General features: G+C 44.3%; 1 protein-coding gene across 2 annotated transcripts in view; it reads left to right on the top strand.

The window, feature by feature from the left end:
- The window catches only part of ADCY9 (adenylate cyclase 9), an 82,644-nt gene that overhangs the window by 42,631 nt on the left and 23,227 nt on the right, over positions 1-16,786 (top strand). The window contains exons 2-5 of one of the 2 annotated variants that reach the window (XM_002194859.7): positions 1,838-2,010; positions 7,245-7,349; positions 11,454-11,671; positions 16,209-16,311. In XM_002194859.7, coding sequence (XP_002194895.5) covers positions 1,838-2,010; positions 7,245-7,349; positions 11,454-11,671; positions 16,209-16,311 — 599 coding nt within the window. The remainder of the gene's footprint in view (positions 1-1,837; positions 2,011-7,244; positions 7,350-11,453; positions 11,672-16,208; positions 16,312-16,786) is intronic. The other variant, XM_030285269.4, reaches the window with a different exon arrangement.

The raw sequence follows: 16,786 nt of genomic DNA, 5'->3' as shown, positions 1-16,786 counted from the left end.
ATAAACAAAGAAAAGATGTTTGTTCAGGAAAAGAATTGGAGGAATAATAGGAATAGGGAAATTACTTCTGTTGCTTTAAGGTAGCTTTTAAAAATAGGAGTAGTCAGATAATGCTCCAGCCTTTACCACAGTAAACATATAATTGTGAGCTGATTGTGGTGAATGCCTCAAACAACAGCCCCCATCAGCAGAAGTCTGAAGGAGAGAGCCTGACATCTGGAAGCCAGCAGCAGTCAGGATTCTATTAAGCAGCACTGCCAAATAAAATCCGAGCACTACTATAAATGATATAAAAATAAAGATTGGCTATGGCAAACATCTCGAGATGCCAGCAAGTGCGCTGGGTTTGGAGCTCTGTGTGAGAGCAGCAGAGCTTTCCCAGCAGCTTTGGAGCCTGAGGGGAACATGGTGGGTAGGGATGTGGCTTCCTGTGCTGCTTGTCATGTTCAGGAGCTGAAGCTACGAGTGGAATAAAGAGAGAAACTGCAAATTTGCTCTTAGTGTGCCAGAATTATTTTTATTGGAAAGGTTTTGGCCACGTACAGTCTGTGTTGTGCATTACAGACCTAAAGCAAGGTTTATGGAATATGATTTTCTGTCTGTGAAGGAGGTTATGAGTGACCTTATCACAGGGAGCAGGAGCCTGCCCTCTTCCACAGGCTGCAACTTGGCACATTTATTTCCAGCGCTCACCCCGTGGATGGAGCCAGCTGAATGGGTCGATGGCTGTGACAGCCACGTCTGGCTGCACTGGGAGCCAAGTCTCAGGGGTAGGGAGGGGATGCAGAGCTGACCCAGGTGGGACCCAGCAGCTATCCCAGGAACCTGGGGCAGGGAGGGTTTGGGGCAGCATCCCCTGGGAACGTGAGCTCTGGCACCACAGAAGATCAACGCTTTGCCCTTCTGCACGCTGGTGCCCTCCACTCTTTCTGGGGGACATTGGTGCCCCTCCGTGGTGAGCAGGACATTGCCCATCCAGTGGCAATCAAATGAACTCCTGTGAATTCAGAAAGCTGTGATTAAGAGCTCCTTCTTAGGCTTTGTGTCTAGAAATAGCCCAGAACACCACAGCGCAAAGTTCAAGGATGTAAAAGAAGTGCTATGTTAAATGAAATTCCAATCTTTCATGTTTTGAACAGGTTTTTGATACAGCTCAGCTTGATACAACTTGCTATTTACCAGCCTGGCCTTTAATATTGGATCTGCTTTCCAATTATGCTTCAATTCATACACCAGTTGCAGAGGGCGTGTGTGGGTGTACGTGCGAGAGAGGGAGATTGATTTTGTTCTTTAAAAATGTGAAGTCTGCACTAACTATGAAAACCCATCAGAATTTCTAGCACTTAAATGCCATTTCCTTTCTCAATGTGCTACCAGCACTAAGTAATGTTCACGACATCTCTCTGGCAAGTGAAGGAGTACATGCTGCTTTTTCAGAAGTAGAATATTAATACAGATATCAGTGAAAACCAGGCTGCAGATCCTTTCCAGAAGTAAAGAGTTAAAGTGAAAGCTCAAATTATGACTTAGAAGCAAATACATAAGGTCTTAGCTGGGTTTTTCAGAAGTACATGAGTGAAAATGGAATAAAGAGAGTACATGTTGCTGTGTGTCAGAGTCACCTCTTGTGTTTCGAACAGCAGATTTGGGGAACCCTTTTTGCCACCACTTTGCACAGAGCATATTTGTATTCCCGGTCGTTTTTCCAGCCACTGTCTTTTTTGTGTGCTGTATTCCTGAGTCTTGGTAGTGCTTTGGTTGTCACTGTCTGAGCAGCCCAAAGGAGTGTTCTCTTTGTCTTTCTGTAGCTCTGACTGGTCGTTTCTGTTTGCTGTAGGTTTAAAGACCTATCTGATCTCAGGTCAGAAGGTGAAGGAGCCCCAGTGCAGCTGTTCTCAAGCGTTGCTTCCAGGCTTGGAGTCAGCAGACGGAGCCAGGACACCGGGAACGTCGTCAGCCGAGAACTTCAGCGACCTGACCAAGACAACCAAACAGGTGGAAAAGCCCAAGGTGAGTTGTCCTCTCAAAGCCCAGCAGCACAGATCTCAAGGCAGGGCTGGGGAAATCTTATGGGCTTGTTTATGCACTGCTTTACATATTTACATATGTATGGGTGTGTGTACATGGAGTGACAAAACAGTTTGAGGGAAGAAAAATTTACCAAGTCAAATGCCTTGCTCCCCACTTGGCAAACAATCCCTAAAATAAGGCGAGCACTTCTCAAAGGTGGTTTCTAATAAATATTTATATTTCAGGACTGAGAGTTCAGTGATGCTTTTTCAATGGTCTGAATTTTATGGGGGGGGGGAAGAATGTGATTTATGCAGCTACTGTAACTTCTGTGATTTTCTGCTTTTGCTGCTTCTGCCATTCTGCCATTCCTCTGTCATGAAGGTCGTGTACCTGTGAGCCTTTTCATGAGTATTCAGCAGACAGCCCTGCAAAAGATAATTGGATTGTTTTTGTGATGGGAGAAAATGCTCTGGTGGGTTGGGAGATTGGTTTATTTGCTTGTTCTAGAAACCTATATCTGGAGCTGAGGGCAATGATTTGTATGGATTCAGCTTGGAGGAATGATGACACTTTGTTATGTTCACACCTCTCACAAGATCTCTTGACAAGGAAATCTGTGAAACAATGTGTATTGCTTCAGAGCTTTGCTGTTACTCTCCATCTTCCATCTCAGAACAGATTTCCCAAACAACAGATGTCTATTCTCTCTTTTAATTTGTGCTAAGAATTCCTTCTCCTGGGCTACCTGAGGTGGGCACAAATGTCAGAGCCAGGGGTGGCCATCTGCAGGTCCCTGTCCTTACACTTCAATGTGGTCAGTCCTGACTGGATTTCTTCAACTCAGGTTTGAGACTCAGCTGACAGAGTTGATGTGAGGATAATTTTCATGTTACTTAATTTTTACTGCTTCTCATTTTTTCCTGGGTTAGGAGAGCATGAGTAGGGCACCTTTACCCTGCCTCTGCTCCCAATTTTAAGATTTGAAGTAAAAACACTGGGTTACAGGTGAGATCAGCTGGAGGGCTGACCCAAAGAGATGGTCCAATGTCAAGTGAGCTCCTTAGAGAACTACGGAAGGGAGCTTAGCCATCTTTATCTGTCCCCAAAATGTACAGAGTGTAGTTTGACAGCATCCAAGTTGCTGGTGATATGTTTCTATTCCTTCTCCTGTGTAAGAAAGAACATACTTGGCATCCTACTGGCACCAGCTTTCCATCTCTCTCTTGCCTTTCAGTGAAGGCAATGGCAAATAAGGCAGGACAATACATCTGAGAGTTGGGGGGAGCTGTACAGATAAACCTGTGAGTGCTGCCCAGGCTGTGGTCGTGCTGAGGTCCAGGTGTGGCAGTGACAGAAACTCCTTCATTTCAAGCAGTGAAGGAAGAAGAATGTGCCAAGTGGAGCAGGATTGCTGAGCTGCCTGTGTGGAGCAGAAGGGAGAGAGGAGGGATGAAGCCAAGCAGTGGAGCTGTGGCTGCTGTTCCGTGAGAAACAGTGAGGATGCCTTGGGAATGTCAGACAGCAGAGGAGGCTGTGGCTGAGGACTGAAACTGCAGTGAAGGATGGGACTGACCCACCTGCAGCTGGGGCTTGATAACATGGTTATGTACGGACTTGGGTCGGTACTTGTTAAGATGATCCAGGTGCAAGATGAAGTCTGTGGTTAAGGATCAACTCTGTTACGTGTTTTCTAAACTGTGGAGTGATTTACCTTGCACAAGGTCAGGTACAGCTGTACCACTCTTCCTCAGCAGCTGGGATGTGATGTGGAACATGCTGCTGCCCCATCACGCTTTGTCCCTGATGTTCTGGGACTATTGCTGGGTGTTAATTGCTATTTAGAATATCGTGAGTGGAAGGGATTCACAAGAATCATTGCAATCCACCTCCTGGCCCTTGAAGTGTTTCGTTGCTGAGTGAAAGTCTGTAGAGTGCAAAAGTACTAGCATGGCTGTGAGTAAGAGAAGGAGAAGCTAAAAGAAGCTGCTCAGGAGAGCATCTCAGACAAGTGCCAGCCCAAATTCAGCTCCCTTGGCTACCCTGTTGTGCTACAGCTACTGCAGAGTTTGTGTCTAGAGGTGCCTGGTTTTACTCATCACCCTCAGCTCTGCAGCTCTGACCAGGGATTTCCCAAGTGGCCTCACAGCTGTGATTCCTGAGCATCACATCCCTGGTGCTGCAGGGAATTCTGGATGAGCCCAAGCCCAGCTTTCCCTGTGATCCCATGAGCATCCTGCTCATGTCAGAGTGGGGACCACGGAGCAGCTGTGTGAGCACTGGCTTAACAACCTGTTCTGTGGCTGTAGTGGCAGCATAGGAGTGTGGAGCATCCCTGCCTCTCCAGCACAGCCAGGTCCAGGGATTCCTGTCTCCACAGCATGCTCTTGAGGGTAACGTGCAGCAGCCTTCTCTCTCCTGGGGAGAATCACAGAATCATGGGATAGTTTGGGTTGGAAGGACCTTAAAGCCCATCTGCTTTTCCATGACATGGAAGGGACACTTTCCACTCCCCCAGGTTATTCCAAGCCCCTACATCTAGCCTGGCCTTGGACACTACCAGGGATGGGGTAGCCATGACCTCACTGAGCAAACCTGTGCCAGTGTATCACCACTCCCATTGTAAAAAATTTCTTCATTGTATCGAATCTAAATTTCCCCTCCTCTGCTTTAAATATATATGTATGTTAAAAAAACCCCACAAGATATGACTGCAATTTGATCAGAGATCATGCACAATTTTTGAAAAGGAGTGGGTTTCTTTTTTACAGCTCTTGAGCTTTTCGTGAAGGTTTTTTTTAAAGCCTGCAACTTGCTGGTAGGGTCTGGAGATAATAATTTGCAAAAGAATCATGACTTACATGCCGACTGTTTTAAATACAAAGCTGTAAATGGTGTCAGTGTAGGAGGAGATGACTCCAGCTCTGCAAAAGAGACTTAAGTAGGAGAGGCAAAATTACAGGCAAGTTGAAATATTTTTATTTTAAAGGGAATAAGTGGCTATATTGGATGCAAAGGATGACTTTCACATTTTGGGCTTGAAGGGATGTTCTAGAGGACAAGATCTGTAAAAGAAAGTCAGGAGGGAGAATGAAACAGCAATTGATCCATGAAAGGAATTGTATTTCCTCCTCTGGTGTATCTGTAGTTCATTTGACTGCAAACCTTGTTGCAGTTTGAATGTCAATAAGATGTGTTTACATTACTGAAATGGTGAACACAGAGGGTAAAAGCTCTGAGTAAATCTATAATAGCAGGTGGTTTTTTGAATGAAAACACTCTACCTTTCCTAAGTGGTTTTGGTATCAGTTTATCTTCCCTATCATCTTTTATGACATGCCTCACTTGACAGGGAATCATAAGCTGTTGTAAAAATGTTTTAATGATTGCTTGGTATGAAAACAGAAAGTCCTTTGCTTGTCTTAGTGTTTGCTGGAAGTGCATTAATGTTTTATTCATGGCACTGAGGTCACAGCACACTGAGCCTCTGAATGCCTACAATAGAGAGGGAAGTTAATGATGTTGACTTGAACACATGGGGAAAGGCAGAGGAACTTCTGCCTCTTCTCAAAGGTCAGGCTGCTTTTCCAGGCCCTTTGTCTTCTGGCTTAACCCTGGGAGCTGAGTGTTGGATGTGGTGTTGCTAATTTATTAGCAGCATCAAACAGGGAGTGATTTCTTCTTTTTTTGTTGGAGGTATTTGGTTTTTTGTCACCATCACCTGGCTTTTGCCATGGATAAATCTAAATCTAACTACTAGAGGGTTAGTTAGTTAGGCTTGTTAGGCCACTGCCAGTTTATTTTTTAGGCCATCTAGTCATGCCTTCCGCCAACTGGCCAAGACATTTGTGATAGTTAGCGATTATTTTTAAACAAAACCATTTGAGAACCAACTCCATAGTTTCTTCAGCTATGTGTTGGTATTTGTTCAGACAGCACAGGTTCAGAACTGGATGTAAATTGTTTATCTGATGGCAGGTTAGGAAACTCTGAGTAATTTCAGTGCCCAGCCTGGACTCAGGAGCAGCAGACAGGACTGCTGTTGGAGGAGGCTCCAGGTGCTACATGAAAGCCTTTGAGAGGCACTGGTGAATTTTTAGATGTCACAGGAAGAGTGGGCTGGGAGAAACATCTGAAAAGTAAACATGCTGGGTATTTTCAGGTGGGACATCAAAGGTGGGAAAGGGGCATTAGAGGAAAAGTTAGTTCTGAAAAGACTTAACATGCTGGTCTCTGAAATGGGGAGTGAACCTGAAGGCAGAAGTTGTGGGTTTGGAGTAGAGAGGCTTGAATGTGTCCAGAACAAACAGACAAAATTAAATGGGATGTTGAGTTTGTGACAAAAGGCTCAAGTTCTTGCTGGAAAACTTGATGTGGTGTGTGGTGTTTAGTAGCAGACTTTGATGAGCCTGGTCACCCCGAACAGAGGAGCTGCCAGGAGCTGCTCATAGTCCCTCTGAGCAGGATCCTGCCTCAACACTGCCAGCACTGGAGAAGAGAGTGAAGAACTTGGAAGATGCAATTCCAGGGCTAATTCCCCTAAAGAAGATTACATTTTAACTTGAAGAAATTAGCTTGTTTTAAAAGCTCAAAGTGCAGTATTTTAGGTTTCTTCCAAAATGCACAACTGAAACTGGTACAAATCCTGATGGTTTTGCTTTCCTTGTTCCCTGTGGCATTTGCTGGGTGTTTGGCTCCAACAATATATGATAGCCTGAGCTCCCCTCCCTTGTCTTAGGGCTCTGTATGAAAAAGCATTTTCCTTTATTTGTTTCAGATTTGTTGCTTTCCATTTCCCCAGACTATTCATAATGCATCATGGTGTTTCATGTTTTTTCTGGATTTTGTTGCATTTTGTGCTGTCTTCTCTCCTAGGCACTCAGATCCCTTTGCAGGCAGGTTTCACCCAGGGAAATTGCACTTCTCCTACTAAAGAGTGTGTTATTCCTCCTGGGGAAGTCCTTTGCCTGTGGACAATGATCACAGTGTATCTGTGATCTTACACTACTGAAGCTGTCCTGGATTAGATTTAGCTTCAGCAAACAGCAAATCTGTGATTTATTTTTGAAATGGTGCATTCTGTTCCAGTCAAATTTTGCTCCCTGCCTCCCATTCTGTAGCTTTGTTTATCTTTGAACCATGCTGCAAGTATACAAGTGGACTGAATTACAAATTGCATCATACTACAAGGACACCAGAACATTCCTGGCTAAAATTCTTTTGTCTCATTTCAGCCTTGCCCTTCATGTAGTACCACCCTTGCTCCCCACTGCGATGTCAGCATAGATGAAGGAGCTATCCAAAATGGTTGTCAGGATGAGCATAAAAACAGTACAAAGGTAATTGAAGTATCTCTCACTTCCCTTTTTCCCTTAATTTTCTGCTTCCCTTGGCTTTCTATTTTTTTCCGCCCCTATTCCTTTATCTAAGCTCTTAAGCAGCAGAATTGATTCTGATTTTGATTTTTGATTTGCATTCAAAAATTTAGTTGAGTCCCCCCGACCCTATTTTCAAAACTTTTAGTAATTTTGTGAGCTCAGCTTGACCCAGAGAAGAACCTAAAATTAGGACTCTTTAAACTATGTTGATGGTACCCAAAGAGGGGGGCCTAAGGAGCACTCTCACACTCTCCATCCTCACACCAGGGGCTGGGTCACCTCACCACCATTCCGTGTCTTGCCAGCATCTCCTGCATCACCACTCTAAGACAAGATTGTTCCTGTTCACACACAAAATTCACAGCTTTAAGTCAGTTTGCATCCCTTCCTGACCCACAGAAACAGCCTCCTTCATATTTCTTGTGCTGCTGCCACTCTAGTTTCCTTGCCTGTTGCTTAGATACTCTCACTGAAGCCCCCTAATTCCTCTGCCACGCCAGCTGCCTGTTTGTCGTCCTGTTTGTGGCCTTTGCAGCCCCTCTGCTCTGCCTATCACCTCTCACTCCTCCCTGAATGTTAAGCTAAATGCAGACTGAGGACCAGTGCTCATTACCTGGTTGTTTTATATTCAAATAAATATAATGTTTTCCCTCCCTGGGCAGAATCACTTTGTAGACATGCTCTGAGACAGTGATCTTGTTCTTCATGTCTGTCTTACAGCTCTTCTCACCTGTAAAGCTGACTGAAAAACTTGCCAGCATTGTTGCCAGTGCTGAGCCACTGCATTAATCTGTGTTTGTCCCTCTCTGTGTTTGACATGTTGTCTCATGCTGAAGCTGTAAGCTCAGAAGCAGGGCCTGCTTTACTGGGCTGTAGGGGTGTGTTACACAGCAGCTCTGTGCCAGAGTTCCAGGAAACAGCCTAAGAAAAGAAAAAAAGCATGATCCCTTGAGCCCTGAGGGAGGTGTCAGCAGGGACTTGTCTCAAACCAGCTTGAGATCTCTAAGACAGAGAACATGTGGGAGATCTGCCTGGGCTGCCAAGATGGTAGGCAGGAGATGCTTCTTCCCCAGGTGGCCTCTGCCCACGTGCAGGGATCTCCAAGAACTGACTGAAGAGGGATTGATTGTCCTTAGGTGCCAACTGCCTGGTTTAAGTTGTTCCTACTGTAGCTGCACTGGCTTCATGTGTGTGAATCAGCAAGTCAGCTGACCTTCCTTGGAGGAGATTTTCATACAGAGTTGAGGAAGAGGTCTGTAATTTCACTGGAGGAATTCCCATGGAGCCCAAATCTCATGTCCTTCTTGGATTTGATTCGGGAAGTGGGAGCTATGTCATGGCTTTCACTAAGTCTGGAATGCCTGTTGAACTGAAAGCTCAAAGAACAGCCACATGCACAAAGTTGCTCTGGCATTTGGTTCCCAAGACTTCCTTGCAGCCTCAGCTCTCTTTGGAAGAAGAGCCATAAGCTCCCTCTACCCATCTCTATTCCCTTCCCACAGCACATGCTGCACTCACGTCTCCTGTCTTTGGGGAATCTTAATGATATCTAATCATATCCTTGGACTTCCATGACTCCCAACAGCCCCTGGAGCTTCCTTGTCTCTTGATGAGAGGAAACTCCCCACCAAGCCTCCAAGTTTTCAGGGAAACCCTACAGCCTGTTGCCTTCAGAAGTCCCAGTAACGTTGGAGCTAACAACATTTAATAAATAGAGATTTTCTCCTACACAAACAGTTTCATACTCTAATCCCTGCCTGTTAAGATTAACAGAGCACAGAGAAACCTTGAGCTGACTGAAGGGAAGAATTTTCTTGGGGATTTGAGGTTTTGCCAAGGAGCTAAAGAGAAAGTCCATGCTGACCTTCTTTGAAAGAAAGAAATTTTCACTGCATTTTTCAGATGATCTTGAGGAACAGCAGGGAAAGCAAACAGTGCCTAGGAGTCCAAATCTTTTCTTTGAGCAAAAACTGAGAGTTCTTGGTTTCTAGTATTCAGGTAACAAGTGGCTGGAGTGGTGAGGAAGAGGAGAAAGATAATAACTATGACTTTTAGTTTTTCTTTAGGCCTTAGGTTGTCCTGGGAAATGCTTCTAAGCAAATACAATCTTTAGTGTAAGTTAAAAAAACAAACCCACCAAACAATGAAGGCTCTTCACTAAGAGCTGGTTGGTCAGTTGATTTGGTTTCTCTTTGCTAGTCCTCCTCACCCCAAAACCAGAGGGGTTTGTCCTGGTTCTACAGGATGCTCCATAGCCCTGTTCCCTCTGGGCAGGCTGGATAACCTGGCAGAGATGTAGGAGGACTTGCTCAGGAGCTGCTCAGTGTCTTCTCTTAGAAAAGAACCTGGTGGCCTTTTATGTGAGAAGGAGTGTCCCTCTGTCCCAGGGCTCTTTGTGTGCCCCTGCTGGGATCTGTGGCTGCAATCCCCTTTCCCTTCTGGTGATTATGGTCTGCAGCACACCAAGGAAACCACCCCATTTCCTATTCCTTCCTCAGCTGCTCACTGTGCTGGGAACACCTGCAGGCTGCCAAAACAACTGTTGTGAGGGCTACAAGGGACCAGACTGGGAATCCTTCCATCTCCTGGCTCCCAGCACGTGGCTCTGGGGCTCACACCTCGGTCGGGGCAGCCCACAGGGTGGGGATCCCGCATCCCCTGGGGAGGGAGGGAGGAAGGGGAAGCACAACCCACCGCCCTCCTGCTTTTCCTGTCGCTCCAGGGAACCATTCCAGCACACCTTGTTATGGCTTTAGCTCTGGAGGTCTTGGCTGTGACAGGAGCCAAGCCCAAGGGCTTCCTGACTCTTCCCTGTACAGGGTTCTCCTGCTGCCCCCTTAGTCTTGTCTCTTCCTTGGCTGTGTCTGAACCTTTGCCTTCAGCTTTCTGTGTTCTGTGCCTCCTTTGCTTCACAGGACAAATCACACAAGGAGATGGAATTGATTTTGCATGCCAGAAAGCAGATATTTTTTAACTTTAACGAAGTTGATTTTACAATATCAGTAACATATTTCAGCACGTGGTTGGGGTGGTGATGATATTTATGGTATTTATTTATGGTCACTGCGGTGGCATCCAAGAATAGTCTTCTGGAGGAGCTTGTCACTTCTGTACAAGCAGGAATGGAGAAACTTCTGTCATGAGTGGGCTTCAGGATGAGGATAAATGCTACATGATAAGTGATAAGATATGGAGGGGGGGAGATGAACACTCAAATATGCCAAGTTTGCTCTGTGTTTGCATCTGAAAATGATCCTGACTAACTGCAGTTCATTTTCATTCTAACCACACTTAGCTGTCTAATTCTTTTGGAATTGCTTCAGTACATATTGGTCTAGGTCAAACAAAATGTAAAAGAGGGAATTTCAGGCTCCATGAAAATAAATTTATTTTTTGTTTAAAAGTAATTTGTGTTCTCCAATGACAGCAGCATTGGGATACTGTGTATCTAAGCCATGTTGTAAGCTGTTATCAAAATTAAAGTTGTCTTAACTAACACAAAGGCAAAAGAAAACCAGAAAAAAAAAAGTATATCTTAGAGAAGGAAATGTAGTTTAATTTGCAGGAGTGTTTGTTGTAGGATGAGATGTTCCCAGAGGTGGGGGAGAGAGGGAACCTCTGGGAAAGCAGCAGGCCCAGAGTGGTCAGGGGAAGGATCAGCAAGGGCTGGCAGAGTGAGCTGTCTCATGACCCAGGGAGAGTCAGCACAAATTAAATGTGTATTTTAAAAGCTTTTAAGAAGAATCTTAACCGTAAGATGAGTGAATGAAATTTGGGCTTGTGGTTGGTTGTCATTGAGTGTATGAAAATGTGCTTTGTTTTCTGCTCCTTAGAGAGCTGGTTCATAGAAAGCACAAAGGTGGCACCTGAACAGGCACATGGGAGGTGTGGGGGATGCATGCACAGGAGATGTGGATGGATTCAAGGCAGGGGGAGCTTGGTCCCTGTGGTCAGAGCAGAGCTCATGGTGCTGAGGGAAGAGCTCCTCTCAGTTTTTGTTCCTTGCAACCTCTCCTGTCGGTTCTGCTGACATTCCCTGGGTGTGTTTTGCTCTCTGTTGTCCAGGCTCCAGGAGGACACAGCCCAAAGACCCGGAATGGACTTCTGAGTCCTCCCCAGGAGGAGAAGCTCAGCAACAGCCAAACCTCTCTGTATGAAATGCTGCAGGAGAAGGGGCGCTGGGGCGGAGTGAGCCTGGACCAGTCAGCTCTGCTCCCCCTGAGGTTCAAAAACATCCGAGAAAAGACAGATGCCCATTTTGTGGATGTCATTAAAGAAGACAGGTAAGGAAAATGGAGCTGTGCAGTGGAAAACCCTGTAAAGGTGAGAAGGCAGTACTGGGGTCCCATATCTTTAGTATTTGTGGGCTTTTTGTATGATTTCAGTAATTCTTGTCAGCATACAACACGTTAGAAGTTTTCTGATTTTAGTCTTTATTCTGCTTAAACTACAGTAGAAACTTGACATCAGAAACTTTCTGTTTAAAATAAGTAAAACCAGTTTTTCATTGCTTCCATAGTGAACAGTCCTCCTGTCAGTCCTCCTTCAGTTGAGTCTTTGAAGGGGAAAGTGCTCTTTAAATCACTTGTCATGAAGCTGAACTCCATTTTATAATCCAAAGTCCACTTAATACATGTAGTGTGTACCTTCCTTTGCAGTTTAAGGTGTAGCATAAAATCTGAACCACAAAACTCACATTTTTTAATAGTAAAAGAAAAATGTCTGATAACTTGTGACTAATAATGAAATCCTACTGGTCTTGGAAACAGAATTAATAGGAGTGAATTCTCATGGACCTACTATCTACTTAGATATTGTAAAATGAGTTTCTCTCTCTGTTTCAAACAAAAAAGCATATTTTGGGCAGAGGAAATATTCTTCAAAATTAGTAGTGTGGGATTTTTGTCAACACACAGCCATATCTCCATTATGGCAGTGAATTGACTGGAGCAGCTAAACACCTGGAGTTTGTTACTGTTTATGGCTATTTTTGTTTCATTGCTTCCACTCACATTGAGGGTATTTTGTCTAAATATCCTTGAAACTGTGTTCTCCTGTGGACTCAGCTGTTTGGAGCAGGGACAACATCACCTTTATGGAAACGTGACTTAGACAGGGAGAGGTGAGAAGGAGGGAGAGGAGTCCCTCTCCAGTCTCTCACCTGGATTTTGTCAGTTTACCTTTCTCCTGTTGCCACTTGAGTCAAAATTTAGGGTTCTTTATTATTTTTCTCAGTGTGTGGTCTGTCATTAGTGGCTGAGAATGGAGGTTTAAGTGATATTTCCAAATATTAGAAAATGGACAGATTGGGAATGTCCAGATGTTGGCAGAAATCAGCCAGAACAAATAGGAATGTTGTTTAAAATGTAACCAGCATGCTGCAAACTGTAAGTTATAGAAGTAGCTTAATTTATGCAGTCGGTCTGCTGAAGATACCTCACTCAAGTTCTTGTGTTCTGGTGCTTTCCTCCTCCACTCCCAAAATGGGCATTTTTTTCTCATTTGGAAGAAGGAGTGCCATGATTTGAGATCAGTCAAAGCCTGGCTTTTTTTTTTTTGGTCCCAATTAAATATCATCATTACCATATTAAGTGGGCCATTTCTTGTTGCCAGGGAAACTTCTCTACTGAGTTCAGTTCATGTAAACATAACTTTCCAAAAATAATCTTCTGATTAATTAGATCTATGCGAAATGCTTTAAGCCTACCAGTTTACACTGATTTTTTTCAACATTTCTCAATGAGAAATAATATGGAATAAGTCATTTAAAAAATGTTCTTGGTTCCCCTCTGTAAAACATAATGTTGGTCTTGATTAATCCAGTATCTATGAGGATTTTTGAATGGGGAATTTGAGGTGTCTCAAGGAGGGGACCAAACTTCCTCATGGGCACTTTACAGGATCCCCATTTTCACTGAGTTCTGCTGTGTTGGTTTGATGTTGTTCAAAGACAAGTGATCTTCCCTGAGCACTGAGCAGTGATTTCCACTGCAAGGCACTTGGATATTAATTCCTGTTAACAGAAAATGCTTGACCCAGATGTGGTGATGAAGTGCATAAATTAATCCCACAGGCTTCCTGCAGAGCTGGGAAGGGTTAAACATATCCTGGGGGGATTCAGGAGTCTGTAGACTGCATTAGGAAGCTGCCTGGGGCTAGCTGGGAGGAAATGCTGGACACTGGGGATATTGAGCTCAGCTGTGTGGCTGAGAGGTTTTTGCATGCCAAGATTTCACCTTGGAGCCGATACCTTGGCACAATTCCAATGTTCTTTAAAAATAATATTACTAAAGACAGTATTAATATGGCATCTTTGTATTAGTACATTACAAAAGAGTCCTTTTATGAAAGTTACCAGTTCTTACAACTTAATTCTCTATATTTGACAAACAGTGAATACTTTCAGCGTTGAGTCTGGCTTTACTTCTGTAAAAATCCTATGCTTTGTTCATTGTAACCTGCACATTATTGTGCTCTTTAAAAAAAATTGTAGTGTAAGAGTTAGAATGTTTGAATTTAATTTCACTGGGAATATCCTCAAAGGATTCTTGGTTTGAGGATTTTTGTTTCCAACAAAAATTAGGTATTTCTTAGGTTATAAACCTTCTGAAGTACAAGAAGGAAGTACTGGTATGCTGATCAGGGCAGTACTCACAATGATCTCTTCAGACTTCCAGAGCAGAATCTCAGGGATGTATGAAGCTCCCCCAGAACTGGGTTCTGTGCAGCCCTTCATCCCCTCCTTGGGGCAGTTTCTTATTTAAATATTTCTTCATTATTTTAAAATTTGTTCATTTCTTTCATTTCCCACTTCCCAGACTTGCTTGATATGGGGAACACAATGTGCTGGGAGGCAGAGGCCCCCTGGGAAACAGATTATGTACTTGACTGTTTCATCAAGTGGGATCTTCCTTTTGGAGACAGAATGAGCTGAGAGGGAGCTGAGAAGGCCCCGGGAATGCTGCCTTCACCCTGGCTCATTCCTGTTCCACCTTCTGTTTCCTGCTGCACTGTGGAGCTGGACTGTTCCTTCTACGTCTTTAACCAGCACAACAGCACCATTACCACCTCTGTTGAGCTTCCCTGCAGGGAGAAAGGGGATTCAACAGTACTTAAAAAAAAAAACAACCCAAAAGCTTTCAAAATTTTTATTATAAGATACTCTTAGAAATGTCTAAGAAAGGTGAGGAATGAAGACAAGAATGAAAGAGAGAGATGTGTCTCAAGTGAATGTATCCTGTCATTCCTTCAGAGTATCCTGATATTTTTTATGTATTGGCGAAAGCCAGAATGTTTAAAAGTTACCAAGTATTGGCCATATTCATGCTTAGACTCCTTTGTCTTCTCTAGCATCAGTCTGGGAATGTGTGTTTGGTTGATCTTGCATCTCAAAAAAAAAAAAAAAAAAGTCTTCCCACATGCCATCTTGTGCTGGGAGCTTCCAAGAAAACCTCTTAGGCAAGAGTTCCATAAAAATAAACAGAAAATGACCCCGAAATCAAACCCCCTTAAAAAAAAAAAGAATCCAGGCACAGACGAGCTCTGTAGGAAATTTCTTTCAACTTCTTCATCTGCTTGGAATTTGACCTCATGTGCATCTCTGGTTTTTGCTCAGAGTCACCAGCTTGGAAATTGCCCACTCTGCCTGTGGCTCTGGTGCTGCAGTTCCCAGGGTGGGAATAGCACTGGAAAAGCAGGCACCCCATTTTAGATTCAGAGGGGATTTTAGAAACAATTCCCTGTAAATAACACATGGAATCATTTTCTTGAAAAGGAGAGGAGGTTCACAGGCAAGGAGGGGTGTGTTTGGAAGCTGCACAGAGCAGGGGGACGGGTTGGCCCAGCCACAAGCAGGTGTGACCTTGCTCTGTGACCCTGGGCATGAAGCACTCGGTGCTCTCGAGTCCCTGCAGCTCCCTGGCACCTGCTCAGGGGAGAAGAGACTGGCAGATCAAGTGCCATCAGGAAACTTCATTCATAAACCTCATACTGCTGATGCAAAACTCCGACTTTTATCTTTCTAAAGACTCAGCTTTTTAGTTTTCTTCCAGAGGATGGGGAATAAACCCGACTTCCAATGACTGAAGCCTCTTTTTTGTTGTTGTTGGATTTTTTTCACCTTCTGTAGAAAAGATGAAGGTGAAGGAGGGGATAAACACCCTCTGGTAGATGCTGCCTCTGGGTTCCTTAGCCCTGATGTCATTAGTTGTCACTGCCTTTGTTGAATGTGCTGGTCATTCCAGATCTCCCATTTCAGAAGTAAATCTCAGCTCTCCATCTCTTCTCTGCAGCCTGGATCATTAAGGGAATGTTCCCAGTTGAGTTACTGAGTTATTTTAGTGTCTGAAATAACAAGAAACTGCTGTTTTCTAAAATGGGCAAAGGGTTTTTTTTCCCCCCATAACAATTTGTCACCTTTGTCATCCTTGGCTTGCTTTGAGCCATAGAATTCCATCCAAGACACAAATATCCCACAGGCACGTGTCTCCAGAGGTTGTGTGTCTGTAGCAGCAATTAACCTTTACTGTTTGCTGGCTTATGTTACAGTTATCTGTACTCATCAGTTAGATCTGTTAAATTTCTGGAAGGACTTGTTAGACTCTTCCTGGAAGTATAAAAGTTTGCTTTATTTAAAGAATATTTCCTTTGACTGAGCAAGTGATGTGGGTAAGAGGATACTTTGGTGATCAAGAAAGAAGAAAAACCACAAGAACTTCAAAGCCAAGTGCCAGCATCCCTAGAAACAGCAGCCACAGTCTGGGGGGGCCTGAAGGAGGTACAGCTGAACAAACTGATGTTGGTTTTGTCTTCTCTCTTTAGCCTCATGAAAGATTACTTCTTTAAACCACCTATTAACAAGCTGAGCCTCAACTTCTTGGATCAGGATTTGGAGATGGCCTACAGGACGAGCTACCAGGAAGAGGTGTGTTTCTATTGGCATTGGTTTCTGTCTGTAATCTGTCTAAGCCACTGTCTGTCCTTGGGGTTTTAACACACTTTGTTGCAGTTGTTTCATGAGAAAGGTCATGTAATGTCAAATGTGATTTGCTGCTTGATATTGCTGCCTCTGAAAAGAGTCTCCTTGCAGTTTATTATAAAATTATGGAATGGTTTGGGTTGGAAAGGACCATAAAGCTGATCCTATTCCAAGCCCCTGCCATGGCAGGGACACCTTCCATTGTCCCAGGGTGTTCCAAGTCCTGTCCCACCTGGCCTTGGGCACTTCCAGGGATCCAGGGGCAGCCACAGCTGCTCTGGACACCCTGTGCCAGGGCCTCCCCATCCTCCCAGGGAACAATTCCTTCCCAACATCCCATCTAACCCTTCCCTTTGCCAGTGGGAAGCCATTGCCCCTTGTCCTGTTACCCTAGGCCATCATCCAGAGTCCCTCTGCAGCT

The sequence above is a fragment of the Taeniopygia guttata genome, chromosome 14 (genome assembly GCF_048771995.1).
Source record: "Taeniopygia guttata chromosome 14, bTaeGut7.mat, whole genome shotgun sequence".
Classification (NCBI taxonomy): Eukaryota; Metazoa; Chordata; class Aves; order Passeriformes; family Estrildidae; genus Taeniopygia; species Taeniopygia guttata.
This window is presented reverse-complemented; position numbering and strand designations above follow the sequence as displayed.